At 35.5% G+C, this 18450-nt stretch overlaps 1 protein-coding gene across 1 annotated transcript; it reads right to left on the reverse strand.

The window, feature by feature from the left end:
* Window positions 1–122: 122 nt before the first annotated feature.
* On the reverse strand, window positions 123–15607 carry ANGPTL5 (angiopoietin like 5). Its single transcript, XM_003780789.2, has 8 exons — window positions 15454–15607; window positions 14755–14899; window positions 12530–12633; window positions 11576–11669; window positions 8797–8897; window positions 6555–6675; window positions 4077–4262; window positions 123–839 (listed from the first exon to the last, which is right to left on the reverse strand). Exons 1-8 carry the CDS (start codon window positions 15547–15549, stop codon window positions 520–522), a joined length of 1167 nt encoding a protein of 388 aa, XP_003780837.1. The 5' UTR covers window positions 15550–15607; the 3' UTR covers window positions 123–519.
* Between the last annotated feature and the right edge of the window lie 2843 nt (window positions 15608–18450).

An 18450-nucleotide genomic window follows, 5' to 3' on the forward strand; every position in this document is an offset into this window, starting at 1 on the left:
AATGCCCAGCTATTTTTTATTGTAGTTGTCATTGGTGTTTAGCAGGCCTGGGCCAGGTTCGAATCCACCAGGCCCGGTGTATGTGGCCAGCGCTCTAGCCCCTGAGCTACAGGTGCCAAACCAGTTATTTCTTTTAATTGCCTTCAATAGAAATTATCTGTAGATTATATAGTCAATCATATCCAATGAATGTAAAAATAAGTAAAAGACTTTGCTCAATTTTTCTGACAACTTACCACGGTTTATATGCTTCAAAGTAAAGGTAAAATCCTGAAAAACACTATAGATTTCAGGAACATAAATTGTAATTCACTTAAGATAAATTTTATTATATATAGTTAACAAAATTAATTTATAATAAAAATGGTACAAAATTGAAGTTTTCTAATTAAACCTGGAACATCTAAATGCCGTCTATAGTTATATGTTTGAAATACTAAGTAGAAAGAGAAACTACATAAAATATTCAATATATTATCAAAAATAATTGTGGAGCTTGCATTATAATTTAAAATGAGATTATTTAAAATATGGGTTATAAATTCTTCTAATTTTCATTGAAACAGATTTAATCTTGACCGGTGAGTTGTTTTTGGTCCATGTGCCCCACTGAATTCCAGTTGCAAACAATTTTCCAGGGATGTGATGAATGCCATTTAGATTGGCTAGACCACACTGGTTGAACCACCAGCCAGTGTTGTTACTGAGGTGACTGCAGCTCTTCACAGAGCGACCCCTGACCAGGCATGCAGGGTGACACCCATCATTGTCAACATCTGATGTGCTGAAAGGCATTGCATTTTGATTATCTTCTTTTCTGAGGCCCCGGAATGCATCACCTGGGTAAAACAGATTTTTTAAATGGCTGAATTTAAAGACAATTTCTGTTATTTTAATCAACCATTACCAGCATATTAGGCAAAAGCATTGCACCTAGAATTAAAGTTTACATTATTTTTGTACTGTTCATCATGTTAAAAATCTCTCTCTTCTGGATTTCAAGATGCCAAAATCTGGTGATAGATTCTTCAACATAACAGGCATCTTTAAGTGGATATTGGATATAAAAGTCACAATCCAAAATGGAAGGTTGACTGCATGGACAAAATCAGATAATTGAGGCCAAAAATTATGGTGTAAGGGCCTGTCACATTTTGAAGAGACCAATATGGTAATTGATGATTTAGGAAAAGAAAATAATTTACGCAGGGTAGGGTTTCATGCCCCTACATTTACGTCACTATGGAGAAGTACGAATGAAAGTAAAACTTATACCTTAAGCCACTCAGATTTGTAGTTACAAAAGTTATTAGGAATTTTTTAGGGTCCATGAAGTGTAGATAGAATATTCAGTGCCCTCAAGAAAAATTTAGCTCTGAAGTGTACCATAGCTCTTTGCATGATATATGGACCAACTGGAAAAAGTTTAAGTAATACTATTTTTAAATGACTTACATTGGACATTTTATATATATTGTGTGTGTGTGTGTGGTATCCCTGATATTGAAAATATCCCTGCAAAGATAACGTATCTTTGCCAAGACAACCCAGTTACCTAAGTGGCAGGAGCAGGAGGCATGTTTTGTTTTACAAAGCTCCATAAAATTAAAAGTGTCTAAGTAAACTCCTAATACCTGCATTTCACCTATATGTAAACTTAGGCTACTGTGTTTGAAACGTTAACTAAAAGAGAAGCTGCATAAAATCTGCAGAGAAACCCAGGCTCTGTTTGTGTCTTTATGCTTCTGAACGTTTGGCATATCCTGGGATAAATCTTTTAAGGAGCCTGAAGAACATCATTAGCAGCGGTGGCCTATCTGACACCCCAGCTCTGCTACTGTTAAAGTCTCCTGACTCTGTACTTCCTGGGAAACAAAATCACACGTTGCAGGCATTTGCAGAGCGTATAGAATTTTCAACACCCACACAATGTGATGCCATTCAAAAGTTGACAGAAGACAGACAAAGTCTAAACTGTGTGTGTGCCAAAACTGTATGATCAGTCTCTAACATCACAGGATCATGTATCCTGTGGACCACTCAATGAATTATATTTAACAATTCATATTAAAATATATATGCATAAAGCTATTTTCTAAAAAAGCAAAATGCATCAAAACTCACCCATCATGTTCTCTGTGAGAGTATAGTTGAAGAATGGGACCCTTTATTTTCTCTGAGAATCCAGAGAAATTTTTCTCAAGTTCTATAATCAGGAATATTTGTGCTCCTCATGAAATAACTGTGTTGCTCAAATTTCTATTTCTATTTTTTTCTCTGAGCTCAAAGCAAAATTTGTGGCCCCCCTCCACCACATACCTGACTATACTAATCCTCTGGCTTTATTTATGTTTCTATCCTTGTATTCTGCTGACACATTTTTATTATTTTGATTATATTTTGTGATTAACAGTTAAAAGTTACTGCATGGCCTTGTTGGGAAAATGAGGACAGCATGGCAAAATATGAGAGTTCTGTAATGAAAAAACGCTTGCCGTGATAAATTTTATCTTCTAGCTAGATGGTAGTCATATTTTTGAGAACCTCTACATAAACTTTTCCTGAAATAATATGTTCTACGTTTGGATATTTCTTTCCACTTTTAGAGATGGAACATTCAAGTTGTATATTGTAACTCTTTACATTTTTCTTATATACAGATTAAGACGCTGTGAATTTCATACTTTCATCTAACATCCTGAGTCTCAACTCTTCAGCTGTCATAGATTCCAACCATACCAGACAACTAACTCTCTGGACCCTATAATTTTCCTCTCTCTATGCCTGGACTCAGGCTGCTCTGTTTGCCAGCATTCACTTGCCAAATGCCTCTCCATTCCTCCAAGACTGACCAGACGAGTGGTTCTCAGCAGCGAGCATGCCGGCATATCCACCTGGCTCACACTTACAGAATCAGAGTCTGCCAGAGTAGGTCCTTTCAAAAAGCTTCCCAGGTCGAATCCAACATTATTCCCTTGTTGAAAATCCCCCTTGCATGAAGATTTTTCTGGATGCAGGTAATTGGAATCATTCTCACCCTCTCTTTGACTGCCAAAGCTCTATCAGCATTCTGCATTTTCAATGTCAGCTATGCTGTTCTCTATTTTATGATCAGTTTAAAAGCTGGGAACATATATCATTATTTTGGGATTTCTAGCACGAAATGTCATCCTGAACAAGTATCATGAACAGCAACGACAGAGCAGTTGAATTTAGTATTTCTTAACTCAAATGACTAGTTTTAAAATATAAATTTAACTGTCAAGTATTTTGAATTTTTTTCTTTCTTTTTTTTTTTTTAATGAGACAGAGTCTCCCTCTGTTGCCCTCAGTAGAGTACTGTAGCATCACAGCTCACAGCAACCTCCAACTCCTGGGCTTAGGTGATTCTCTTGCCTCAGCCTCCCAAGTAGCTGGGACTATAGGCTCCCACAACAACACCCCGCTATTTTTTTGTTGCAGTTTGATCGGCACAGGGTTTGAACCCACCACCCTGGGTATATAGGGCCAGCGCCCTACTCACTGAGTCACAGGTGCCTTCCAAATATTTTGAATTTCTAACAAATCAAATTTATTTATAAATGAGTAGATGCATTGAAGTATAGTGAGGAGAATACTAAACTAGCCGTTCTGTCAACCTGGATTCTTGCCCTGGCTCAAGTGTGATACTTTGGGAATCTTGGGGAAGTCACTTAATCTTTCAGGTTTTTTCACCTGTAAAGAATACAGATCATCTCTACCATTCCAGGACTCTAAACGCCAGCTTCTCTGAACATGAAAAGGGGACTAATACCTTCCAAGCAAGCCTAGGCCACAGGCTCTCTATCCAAAAAATCAACTAAGATTACCTATGTCAAATTGTTTTAGAGACTGTAAAGCATTTCAAAATCATGAGGTAACACAACAATCATAACAAAGATTCACAGCTCAAGATCTAGCCAGTTTTCTCATTCCTAATCTAGTCTGTTATCAGTTATGCTTCATACGTCAAGAGAAACGCATTACTTTGATCTTCATGTAATATTGAGTCGGTTGTATTTCAATCTTCTGGATAATTTGAGGAATAAAAAACTTACCAGCATTTCCTGAATACCGTCCTAAGTGCATTTTAAAAAATCTTGTTTCATCCTCTAGCCAAAAATTGTCATATGATGCATAAGCAAATGTGTCATCTTCAGATTTCAAAACCACATACAGCATAAAACTGGTATTTTTCTGATTTACAATGTAGAAAATCTTTTTTAGTCCTAGCCAAAATTCTCCTGTAAAAGGAAATGTTTGACTTTAATATACTTTAATATAAATGAGAACCCTTTATTGTTGAACATTTGGTCTTATTAATGTTTCAGTAACTCTGAGATGGCTTCCATAAATAATGAGAGAGACTGATTGGCCTAGCTCAAATTATCAGTTTTAAAAGATATTATAGGTTTACCTAATATACCAAAAAAAAAAAAAAACAACAACAAATGTCCCCCCATCCCCCCCCAAATCCTTCCTATTTCTACTTCACTAGACTAGAAAAAATTAGACTCTGTTACGTTTTTATCTCCCCAAACTAAATTCACAAGTTCATTTAAAGACTAAAAGTCAAGTTTTACCTTAAGGCTTATCAACATAAATTCAGTTGAAATATTATGGTAGGTAACAAAATGTTATGTATCAAAAATTCAGGACATTTAACCCCCAAATCAACAGCTCCTAAGAAAACATTTTCTGAAAATGCTTGGGTAAAATATTTTTTTTCTGTCTTGGAGAACACTTTCTGAACAAATACTTCTTTGTTATAATGCAGCTTGTCAAATACCTAAGTCTGGAAACATAATGTAGCAGCACTGGAGTGTCCACAGGTTAGGGTCAACATTTCCAATGGTTATAGATCCAGGATTAACCATAAACCTCCCTAACTCAGACAACATAGTCTCTGCATGCACACTCTAGCCAATGGCTTTCTACCCACTGTGGCATAGCCTGAATGAATATCTGCTCTGCGATATACCCCTCTACACGAATTACAGAATTATGGAAGGAATTTAGGGTCTAGTCAAAACAAATTTCAAAGAATTGGAGGGATAGGGAGATGCCTGTAGCTCAAAGGAATAGGGCGCCAGCCCCATATGCCGGAGGTGGTGGGTTCAAACCCAGCTCCGGCCAAAACTAAAAAAAAAAAATTGGGGGCTAATGTGACAGCATTCAAACTCTTAAACTATAGCTATAACATTAAGTCCTTCCCCAGGGCTCACAGGGGCCTTTTACTTACACACCCACTTAGAATGGAAAATATCCTGAAGAAGCACAAGAGGAAAGTGGGCACATGAGATGGGTCCCTCGGGGTCTGCCAGACTATGACACTTCAATTTAAGTGTCCCTGCCATCTCTCTCCTCTACCCCAACCTCAAATTTAACTTAACATATGTTCCTTACTCCCAGATCTATGTTTGTTAAACACACTGGTATGAATCACCCTCAGTTTGCATAAAGGATCCCTGCCTGAAGACCTCATTAGTCAAAACCCACATTAGTTCCCCTTTATTAGAAATAAGCATCAAATAAATGACAGTTCAAAGCCTGTATGTTGACCAATGACTACTTAATTCAGGAGGAAGTACGCAATGGAAAATTAAAGGTAAAATTGAGAAAACGTAAGTATATGAACCACACTCCACCACATGGCAGTTATCTAGCAATTAGCCAAATGCCCTCTGAAATCATTGACATGTGACGGCATTTTTACCACCACAACTAATATTGCCACTTACCAGATCCCTGGATGACATTTTTGTGGTAGGTTAAAGATTTTAAATTATAACAACAGTAACTGTTAAAATAGCATAACAATTACCAAAATCACCTGATGACATTCCAAATAATGTAAAAATTCTGCAGGGTACATAAATATTGGTGTTCTGTTTATTCACAAAAATGATATTGCACGTGGCAATAACATATACAGATTTTGCAATTCACCTGGGATTTATAATTTTCAAATTTTGAGCATAATGATCTTTTTTTAATTTCAAATTAATATGAGGGCACAAATTTTTAGGTTGCCTTGTTCTCACTTCCCGAGTAAAGTTCCAGTGAGCATAATGATCTTTACTGATGTTTTTATAAAACATTATGCTCAGCTTAAATAATTTGAATTTGCACAGACATGTACCTAACTTCTACATTTCATCTGCTTGTGTAAACACAGCACATATATCAAGAACTTTAGTATCTGTGAAAACACGGCCATCCAGTTTGCCATTCTACAGTGTTGGGACCTGCCAGAACTCTGCTGCGCGCACAGCAGACACTTACTAAATACCCAAGCTAGAGTCTTCACTTAAATCACATTTCAACAGATATCTAAAGTTAAAGATTTCCAGGTTTCAACTGAAGACCTACTTATTTTAAGTAATTTGACATATGAAAAAAGGGTAATTTAAGTCATATTTGATATTCACAAAGATTTGCTATTTTTAGTAAAGATCAGACCAAAAATGATACTATCTACAAATATAATTCCAAAAAAAAGAAAAAAGTTAAAGTAGAAATACATAATATTTGACCTAAAAGGTCGCCAAATCCATCCAGATAATCACACCACAACCTTTGGAAATTAATTATCCCATCAATCCTTTTCTGTATCACAGTCCATCCGCCTCCTCTGTAATCCATGTCACACATTACCTAAACAGGTTCGGAAAAGACCAAAGATAATACACTATTATTTTTATTAGTTGATATAATAAAACTCATGTTTCATTCTTGAGCCTATAAAAAGATACTTCCACTGAGTTTTGATACATTTGTATGCCATTAATTTATTCATGTCTTTATACTCTAGAAATAATACTGTTTATTATAAAACAAACTTGCAATTAGCCTAATTAGAGACCCTGAGTCAATCATTTTTAAAAATACATAAATATTTGCAGCATTTTCAGGTTATCCTCTTATTCCTCAAGTCAATGAATAATTTTTAGTTTACTAATAACAGTAATGATCTGATGTGGCAGGGTAACATATTTCCTTACAAAGTAACTTTTTCTTTGAATTAAAATGCTGGATTTTTTTTTACCCAGTTAAATACGTGGTAAAAAAAATTTGTCTTTGATTGCTCTTTTCTCCCACCAGCCTGGAAGGGCTGTGCTCAGACTAGCATTTTCAGACAGAAAGGCACGATCTATGTCTACTCAGCAGGAGCTCACAGGTATAAATTGCCCGGACGAAGCCTACTGTAGGGAAGATGGAGAGTGATACAGGAAAGAAATCAGAGCAATTCTTCTCCATCAAATACTTCCCACATGGAGACAAAGAAAGGCAGTGTGGAGGAGTTAGAGACCAACACTTTCCCACAAAAGAGGTAATTATGCATCCCACTCTTCACAAAATTGGAAGTTTTTCTTTTTCAAATCTGTTGAGATCCAGCTTTGAATCTGCAGGTGAAATAATTTAGGTAATTTAAAATTATTTCCCACCTAATTTCTAATTTTTTGACATCTTGTCAATAGAATAAAAAAAAAATAATGGTAGTAACTCTAAAAAGAAAAACTGGTACTACCTACTTAGAAAATATATTTTGTTTTATAAAGAAGAGTATAAATAAAGTATAAAAATGTTCCATCATAAGCTTCCTTATAATTTTCTAATTATACAAATACAAAGAAGTATTCAGAAAAATATATATTACATACATACACATATCCCATCAATATGCATAACCTCTTGTAAAAAGTTCTACTGAATATCCTCGGACAAAACCACTAAGGTTAGACATAGGAATAGTTTATTTTATTCAATTTAAGAATGGATTAGCTTCCCAATCTGCCCTGCATGCCACTGAAAGGTTTTCTTAATTACTAATTTCTCATATTAAATAATTTATCATCAAAAGAAATTATAACATGGGCAGTGCCTGTGGCTCAAAGGAGTAGGGTGCTGGCCTCATATGCCAGAGGTGGCATGTTCAAACCCAGCCCTGGCCAAAAACTGCCAAAAAAAAAAAAAAAGAAAAGAAAAGAAATTATAACTGTATATAGGAAAGGAAATCAAAATAATTTTTAGTAAAGTCCAAGGCAAAGCACATCAATATTTTCTAATATTCAAGAGTTAATTAAAGCAAGTAAGTATTTACATTGCAGAGTTCTGCCTACTGTGTAGTTCTACCTATTATTAGAATAAGATCTTGCACCAAATGACTTACTTTCTATTTTTTTTATATAAATCTATTCTAACATTCTATAAATGATTTACTTTGAAGGCCATAACCATAAAAATTCAAATAGGAAAGTGAATGACAGACTATAGTTTTTATCTCATCTTTATTTCTTAACTATTGTATATGTGTTTTACTAATTTTTTTCTTTATTTAAAAATATTATGGAAGTACCAATTTCTTTTTTTTTTTTTACAGTTTTTAGGCAGGGCCAGGTTTGAACTCGGCACCTCCAGTATATGGGACCGGCGTCCTACTCCTTTGAGCCACAGACACCACCCGGGAATACCAATGTTTTTAATACATGGAGACCTAGTATAATGCTTAAGTCACAGCTTTTGGTGAGTCTATCACCAGAATAGCACAACCTCTATGGAAAACAGTATAGAAATAAATATAGAACTACCATTCTTTTACTGGTTCATGATTTAGGCATTAGAATTCTAGAAAATGAAAATTTTGAGACTGGCACTTTTCCCAATTCATGTAAAATTGTTTAGGAAGAATTTAAATATTAAAATAATTAAAATGTTAATATAGATTAAATGGGTTGGATGTTGTATCTTATTTCACATAATAAGGGAAAACTTTACCTCAAATGGGTAACTAGATCCTTCTGGGTGGATTATATATAAACCACTTGGTGTTTTGGTGACAGAGCCAATGGTATCTTTAATATCAGTGCAATCTAAACCTGGAAAAGCAAAATTAGTTATTTAGGATACATTTAAGATTTAATCATTTTAATGTAGAAAATGGATAGTGCTGTATGAAATGATCACCATAATTTTCATTAATAATGTAATGATTTGACCTCATTAGAAATGAAAATGGTTACAATTTTGGAAATCAGAAGAAAATATAAGCAAGAACAGAGACTAAAGAATTTATGCTGCAATAAATCCTCACTAATAGTAGATCACTGCTGGGGATTAGAGTTCTAAACTATGTAAAAGTTTCATTTCATATTAACACTTATGTAATACACTAATTACACTTTCTAATTACACTTTCTCTTTCCCAATAAATAACGGCCTTTAGGGAATGTAGGTTTATCTCAGAGAGCACGGTGTGTAAGGAAAGCTGGATGAATGAGGAGAAAACCGAATGGAAGAAGTCGATTAACTACTATTGCCACCCCCTAACCCAGACTTCAGAGACTGACGTGCTGGGGATCACTGTTACCACTAGCCAAGGGGGGAGGGAGAAGCAGCATTGTTGGGCGGCCCCTGGGGCTCAGTGAGCAGGGCACCAGCCCCATATAACTGAGGGTGGTGGGTTCAAAACCAGCCCCGGACAAACTGCAACAAAAAAATAGCTGGGCATTGCGGAAGGCATCTGTACTCCCAGCTACTCGGGAGGCTGAGGCAAGAGAATCACCTAAGCTCAAGAGCTGGAGGTTGCTGTGAGCTGTGACGTCACAGCACTCTACGAGGGTGACAAATTTAAAAAAAAAAAAAAACAATACTCCTCACCAAGAAGAAATTGCTCAGGAGGGTGGAGTCTGCTTTGTTTATAATAGAGCGATAAGCACCCAGTCACCTCCTACAAAGTATTTCTCTCCCCTGGACCTAAACACATATATGAGGATATGGATATTACTTTTTCTGGAAGATAATCCACTCTGTAGCATCTTTTATAAATGTAATAAAATAAGTATAACTACAGTGTCAATTATCCAAATGCCTCGCTTGGAGTCCTAGTTCTACTTCTACCTACCTGAGAATCATTAATTATATTGCTTAACCCCTCAAAGCCTTATTTTCTTCAGGTAGTACCAGAATATTAATAATGCTATCTACTTCATAATGTTATTCAGACAATTTACATCATATGTTATCACATAAAGCCTTTAACACTAGCACACAGAAATATGCAGAAAATATTACCTACAAAAAGTTGGCTATAAAAAATTATTTACTTTCTCTTTAATTTTCAGAAGACAAAGACTTGTCTGTTCTGAACTATTGAAAGATTTTTTTTTTCTTAGAGACAGTCTTACTTTGTCGCCTTTGGTAGAGTGCTATAGCATCACAGCTCACAGCAACCTACAGCTCTTGAGCTTAGGTGATTCTCTTGCCTCAGCCTCCCAAGTAGCTGGCACGACAGGCGCCCAGCAGAACACCTGGCTATTTTCTTGTTGCAGTTTGTCCAGGGACGGGTTCGAACCCGCCACCCCCAGTATTTGGGGCACCCTACTCACTGAGCCACAGGCGCCGCCCAAAAGATATTCTTATAATGACTTTATGCTTACAGATATGGTAGAAGTTCACACTGAAGGACCTATCAGGGTTGGAGATCTGCCTTGTTGTCACCATCCAGAAAAGTGTGAACAGATGATTTTGATGTTCTGACTTGGATCTCCCTCATCTACTTATGATCATTAATTATCACAACATGCTTTCATATTGCTCTCCCTAGGAGACAGGAAATATTTTAAGAGGTTTTCACAGTATTAATCCATTTAATCTTCACATCAGCTCTATGAGGTAGGTACTTTCAGTTTACTGATGAGGAAACTGCTATCAAGGATGCAGAAGATCAAAGATGTGAAGCCAGGGTGTCCGACCTCAGGTCTGTGCTTTTGTTTGTTTATTTATTTATTTACTTAGTTATTTTTAGGTCCATGCTTTTAATTAACTGCCAAGTTACTCTACCTATATAGAGGCAGTTATGGGGAATTAATGAGATACAATAATAATTTTAAAACAACAAGATAACACTTGGAAGTGCCTGTCTTTCTACTTGGTATATACAAGACTCTTGGGGCTGCTCATTTTCTTGCCTTTCTAAGGAAAACAAAAGACCATCTAGGAGCCCTCAACAGTTTTATCTGTTTTATCTGCTTGCAACTTTTGGTATGAATTCATATTTATAAAATTTATAGGGCATTTTTCTTAGAAGCCCAAGCATCTATGAACTAACATACTGTACCTTAAAAATGCTAGCTTTCAGTTCATTTTTGTCTTAAATTTTTCTTCTCAAATTTTATGTCCCAATTTGAAACCTTTCAAATATGTCAAAAACATTTTTTATAAGTGGGAGGAACTCCGAAACTTACTTTTACTTGATCTGAAGATGAATTATTAATAAAATATAAAAGAGGACCCTGGAATAAAGCTCCGTGAAACTACGCCGTTTTCAACAGATTTCAGGGTATCGTTATGCAGCTATGGCTTTTGAATGGTCAAAACAGTTTCCCATTTTAGAAAAGCACAATAATTTGTGTAATGCCAGGTATTAGCCCACCAGTCTCTTAGAGAATAATGAAGTGTGTTTTTTAAACAAAACTTTCAAATGCACCAACCTATCCAGGAAAAATTTAAGCAATAAAAGAGTAATATGGAAAGGCTGAAATACCAAAGTTCTCACCATGTGACTGAACTGGTCTGTGGGGAAAGGGATCCAGCTGTTTTCTAAAAACTTCGGAAGTCAAAAGCAGAACTCGATTCATGAGCTCATTCACCTAAACACACACAAACACACATGCACATTTAAGTAAATTTATATTTGAGCAAACCTCCTTCGGCTAAATTCTATAACTGTTCTAAGCCACTTAAAAACCCAGCTCTGAAATACATAAGGACGCCCATTTTTCCAGATTGAATCTTGACTGCTTTAATGAAGAGTAAAGGCATAGCTGAATAACAATCATTAAAGTCAGTAACATTGATTTTATCTGCCCATTTCTGCAGCTCTTGCAGGCCTGGGCTTCATAGCTTGCCTGGACCATTGCTATAGTTTCTTATCTCCTCCCGTGGCTCTTCCTCAAGTCACCTTCTACACCAGCTGTCAATCAGATCACGGCATTTCCTCGCTCAGGCAAGCACTTCAGGTCTAAGTGTGCTGAAGTGGTGTGGCCTGATTGAATAGCGACTGACTATTCTTTCCCTTACTTTTCCTCATAAACTCTCAACCTCACCAGCCACTCCACCCTTGTACCAAGTCCAAAAAGCTCCCACCAGATGAAATGTCCTCCTCTCTTTACCCAATCTTTGTGACTTTTAAAGCTCATCTTTCATGGCTCAGCTTATAGGCTGGCCTCTGGGAAGTTTCTTGTACCTGGGTTTCCCTTCTGTGTCTTTCTAACAACCTCCCCATTTTTCTGACACATTTTTCTCCTCCACTAGACTGTATGATGCCCTTTGACTGAAGGTCCATTGTTTTTACTGTTTTTTTGTTTGTTTTTTTTTGCCTGAGATTTACTATGGTGCCTGTAACATAGCACTAACTAGATGTCATAAATGCATTCAAAAAAAGGTTATACTTCCAGCTAACTATAGGTCAACATGCAAAGGCAATGAGAACACAGTAAAAAATGCATACCTGATTAGATAAATAATCCAAGGAAGTTTGTTGTTCATCCATCATATTTCTTAGTAGTTTTTTGGTACTTCGTGTGTAGGAAACAATAGAATTTTGCAAATTTCCTTAACCATAATGAAAAGTGGCTGCTAAATATTACATGGTTATAAAAACAATTACAGTAAAAATAATAAGTTTCATATGATTGTGGATAAACATGCGAATAATATCTTGGTTTAACTTAATACTCAGAATTATATATTTTAACTCAAGATTAACAAAAAAATTGTTTCACTTCATTTTATTTTTATTTATTATTTTTGAGACAGAGTCTCAAGCTGTTGTGACATCATAGCTCATAGTAACCTCCAACTCTTAGGCTCAAGAGATCCTCTTGCCTCAGTTTTTCTATTTTAGTAGAGACAGGGCCTCATTTTGCTCAGGCTGGTCTCGAACTCATGAGCTCAAGCAATTCACCCGTTTCAGCCTCCCAGAATGCTAGGATTACAGGCGTGAGCCACTTCGCAAGGCCAAGTGTTTCACTTCAAATAATCTATTACAGTTAAAAGACAATATTCTGAGTGTCGATTCTCACTTTATAAGGTAAGAATTATAGAGGCAAGAGGTATAGGACTCATCAATTCTCAATATATAAGAAAATAAAAGGTAAAAGTTTCATACCAGGAAAGTTAATTTTAAAAATAAATCTTCCTTTTAATATGGTCTATTAATTCCATATTTTTACATAATTAAATTACTAACATATAAATACATATGTGCATAATAAATCTTAGTCAAAGGCTTTGGTTAGCTAGTTTCTGACTGAACTTTTACTATACATTTTCCTCATAAAAGCGTTTTTATTTTAAAACAATACTTCTTATAGATAATTTGTAGGAACAGTACAAAGAAACTTTCTTCCTAAAGTGTTTGAGACCATGTTTCTATAATGTCCCATCATCCTTACTATTTCGGTGTGTATTTCTTAAACCAAGGACATTCTCAACAACACGACCACCAAAATCAGGAAATAAACATTGGCTACCGATTGTCTGACACCCTATGCAAATTTTATTTTATGCTGTCCTCTGTAACGAAAGGACCCACACAGTACTGCATACATCGTTCTTTAAAAAAATATTTTATTTCCCCCGGCAGTAGACTTGCATCAGTAATTCTTGATATTTTTAATCCTACCTCACTCGGCTTCCTCTCTCTTTTTTACATACGGACTCTCACTTTCTATTTGCTTTCTCCTGGATTTAGCTATCTGTCATAACAGCTTAATCCTGCACAACTTTGGACACAAGCCTGAGACATATGTGTTACAAACAGGATTGATTACATCAATGTGAACTTCTTACACTTGCTGACCTAGGAGTTACAGTCCTGTAAGACCTGGAACGTATCATCAACTCCACCCTTCCTGATGCACCATCTTCACCTGTCCTCCCCATACTGTAATAGGCATGAAAATTACCACAAGTATGGGTCTTTTCAATTGAAATGAAAACTTTTTATTTATTATGCTTAGCTATATAAATCAGCTTAATTTGTTTTATACTTATTGAAATAGTTATTGTCATATTCAATATAATATATTAGTTTTTAGACTCCCCTCCCCTCAAAAAAACTAAGGCAAAATTTCCTACTGGTCAAATGAAAGTAAGAAAATAATCTATAACCTAATAACAGCCTAAGAATACGGGGAGAAGGAGGGAGAGGGGAGAGGGAATGGGTGGAGGGAGAGTGATTGGAGGGATCACCTCTGTGGTTTATCTTACAAGGGTACAAGTGAATCTTTCTAAGAGTAGAACATGAAGGTCTTAACACAATAACTAAGAAAATGACATGAAGGCTATGTTAACCAGTTTGATGAAAATATTTCAAATTGTATATGAAAACACCACACTGTACCCCAGAATTGCATTAATGTACATAGTTATCATTTTAAAAAAAGGAAGATAGCCCTAACTGAACTGATGCAATAACTACTAACAGCGCCCTCTGGTGGGCCCTTCCCTCCGTGGTCAGCCGAGGTCGCAGGGCTATGTGGAAGAAGCCCCGTCATCTGTCAAATATTAACTAAATACCTATTATATGCCAAACACATAAAACCGCTGACCTAGGACGATCGGGGTGTCTGTAAAACAACCCAGACAAAAGGCGAGGTATATTTTTTCTGTCTCTACCCTAGTAGTAATAAATCGTATCCCTTTATAATTTTTGTTATTTTTAATACTTACTACACATGAATTGTTTTTCTTCTCGTGTAATTTTAGTTTGAACATCACAGGACATTTCACAGTCTTCCTTAGAAGCCGTGTCATTACTTTTACTTTCATCTTTTGCATTAGATACATCTTCTACAATGTTAGCTACTGGAGAAGCCTTCACATTAAAAAATAGAAATAAGAATAAAATAGATGAAATACGTTGTATGACCTAATACATTATAGATAAGAAGACTGTAGGAAAAAGATTAAATTTCAGAACATATGAGGTTAACAATTAGAAAAATAATAAATAACTGGTTAGCTCAAACCTATTGAATAAATAAAATGAGATGGATAAATTGTTTAATTTCCTAGGTAACCGCTCACAGGACTACCTTCGAAATCTGAAAGTTTAGAGAATAGCTAAGTGATTTTTTTTTACAACCCAATCAGGTATTCCATTATCAAAGTTAATTAAAAATAGCACTCTAGTTTTTAACCTGGGCCTGAAATTTCTTTAAAAATGTTTCATAAGAGTCAGTCCTTAGTTGATAGTTTCTTCAGTTTAAAAATAGTAACATTTAAGCAATGTCTCAATATTTCTAAATAAACATTTTAATTGATCCCTAAGTTTTATTTGGTAGGATAATTAATCTTTTCAAACCTCTAATATATTCCCAAAAGCTAATCATGCTTTCCAAGCTAAAATAATATTGTTAAAATTCTTACCGTAGAACGAGGTACACAGTTACCTTGTACAGCTTCTCCACAAATAAAAATATATACATTTAATAACAAGAATAAGGCTTTCGATAGAGACATCATACTTTTCTTGGATAAATGAAAACACTTCTTCAAATATCAGTCAGCTCTCTGTGGAAAGAACTACCGTGCATTGAACCTTCAGTTAAAAACTTCTGGAAGGCATACAATAAAAACAGAAGCCAATACTTACTAGTTTCCATGCCCTCATTCGAAACAACACCCTTCTTATGAAAAACAAGGTAGACTGCAGAGATCCTGTCTTTTTAAATCACATAGTCCTTTTTAATCACTTCATGCCTGCATTATAAATCTGAGCTTTTGCAATATAGATTGGATAGATAAATAGAAAATAAATGAAATAAAGAATAGCTATAGATAAAGTATGAATTCATAAATTCATCTAACTTTTGTGAGTCAGATTTTTCCCATTGGAAAAATATCTTTGATAAGCAATATCTCAGTAATTATGAAATGGTTTACACAAAAATAGTAAGGAAATAGAAATAATTCGTGGAGTGAGAAGACTATTACATTGAAACTATTTCTATAACAGGCTGATTGAATATTTGATCAATGTAGACATTCAGAGCAAGTAATTCAGACTTAAAGTATGCTTTCAAGATGCCAAATCTTGAGGATTCTAATTAACTTGTATGTTTTACAGTTAAATTGTTAAAACCGCACAAATGCTGAACATAAGAGAAATGATGTTACTGAAAATGACCACTGTCTGAAGGTTGATAGAGTAATGTCTATGATGAGTCTTCAGATTTTCCCTTAGCTCTTCCCCTTCATTCTATAAACATGCCTAACCTTTATTATCTGGAAATTAAGAGGCAAAGCAAAACTTTCCTTGCTCTTTTTAACTCAGTTCAATGTATTATTTTCCCCATCTCCTTTCCTAGCCTGAGAACTGTGAGGCCAGGACCATGCATAGTTTTTATGACACTAGCAGAATAACTGAAACACAGTAAGCACTCAACTATTTACCTAATGAAGAGTATCCTAAACTAATTGCCTGTCCTCTAACTTTACTTCTTCACCAGCTACGATTTAAACCCAAACACTCTTATCTTTTATTTACTGAAACAACTTGTCAGAGTTCCTCCAGGGAAGCAGCGAGGTGGTTGGGAGTGTTGGCTCTGAGACCAGACCACCTGGTTTGAAGATTGATTTCACCACTCCCTTACTCTGGAAACTTGAGCAAAGTTACCTGATATTGCTCTAGCTCAATTACCTCCTTTGTAGAATGAAAACTGTTTTATGGATTTAAATGATCTAACAAACAACAGGCATTCAAATGTCATTATTATTATTATTAATATTTCACTTGTTCTATATGCAGTTCTAACATTGATGACAATACTCATGACCTTTATAATTTATATTAGGAGTAGATGAGTATACATCCTTAATCTTAAATTTCTACTTAAAGTCTTATGAAACTGATGTGAAGATGGCAGAACTTTAGCAAATTTAAGCCAACCAGATGTTAAAATTCTTTGTTCTCAGCTTGCCCAGAGACAAATTCAGGAAATTCTTATTTGAGCAAGAAATACTTTGGCAGGAGATGGGAAAAAATAGCCTCAGCCAACATAAAAGTAATAGCACAAAAAGTTGCCCATCATAGGATGTCATATGATTTATAAGATTATGTTGAATTAAATAAACAAGAAGCCATTGTCTAAGGATATCTCCATAGTTTGAGTTTCCCTCTAGCAAACTGAAACCTGCTTTAGAGAGTATTTTTTGTAACAAATAGCAAGGTTTCAGCCAATCACAGGCAGCCAACAGATCAGACCATGCCCAAATAAGGCAAATGCCCTAGCTATAGCCAATTAGATGATTCTGTTACTTAGCTTCTGCACTTGATCTTAGCCAAAAGGCCAAGAAGGGATCCCTACTTTGCTTCTGTGTTGTTCCTATAAAAGCTTGCTGTTCCCACTGTTGGGCAGAGCTCTCTGAACCTCTTCTGATTCTGAGTACTACCCAACTCATGGATTCTTTGCTCACATAATCTGTTTTATTTGTCTAAAGTTTTTTAACATAATATTTAAATGAAAAAGTTATATGAACATGCTTGTTACCATAATTTCCTTTTTAAAGAAAACATCATTAACAATTTATGAGACTGTATTAAAGAAGTTGGATGTCTAACAGTCATCTCACATTGAACGTGTTTGAAACCTAATTCTTTTTCTTTTTTTCTACCCCTATCTATACCTCCCCATATCAGTACATGGCAATACTCTTTATCTAGTTGTGCTAGCTCCAAACCTGAGAGTCACATTTGACTTTTTTCCCCCTCACTTACAGCCATCCATCAACTCATCTAATTGGCTCAAAGTTCAAATTTCAAGCACTTCTTTCCACCTCCATTGCTATCATCCTAGTCCAAGTCTTTGTCACCTCTCACCTAGCCTACAATGATAATCTTCTGTCTTTGTTGTTTCTGGTTTTATCCCCTATCGTCTAGTTTCCCCGCAGCATAGGATCATTTTTAAAGGTTGAATTATATCATGCTATTCTCCTACTCAAAATTCTCCAATAGGTTTTCTTCGAGTGGAAGTAGGATTTTACATTAAGTCCTTAGATACATTTTTAAGTCCCCACTGAATCTGGGACACGTACTTCTCCATTTACCTTGCCTGGTTCTAGTACAAACATAGCAGCCTTCTTGCTATTCTTTGAAGACCACAATATGATTCTGCCCTCAAAGCTTTTTTGTGCTTACAAAAAAACCTAAATAGCTAAAGCAATCCTAACCAAAAAGAACTTGGAGGCATCACATTACCTGACTTCAAGTTATATTATTAATACAAGTCTGTAGCACCCAAAATAGTATGGTACTGGTATAAAAGTAGTCATAGACCAATGGAACAGAATAGAGAAGCCAGAAATTAAACCATCTACCTATAACCAGCTGATCTTTAACAAAGCAGACAACATATACTGGGAAAT

Source organism: Otolemur garnettii, unplaced genomic scaffold (genome assembly GCF_000181295.1).
Source record: "Otolemur garnettii isolate 467f Iridium unplaced genomic scaffold, OtoGar3 scaffold00001, whole genome shotgun sequence".
Classification (NCBI taxonomy): Eukaryota; Metazoa; Chordata; class Mammalia; order Primates; family Galagidae; genus Otolemur; species Otolemur garnettii.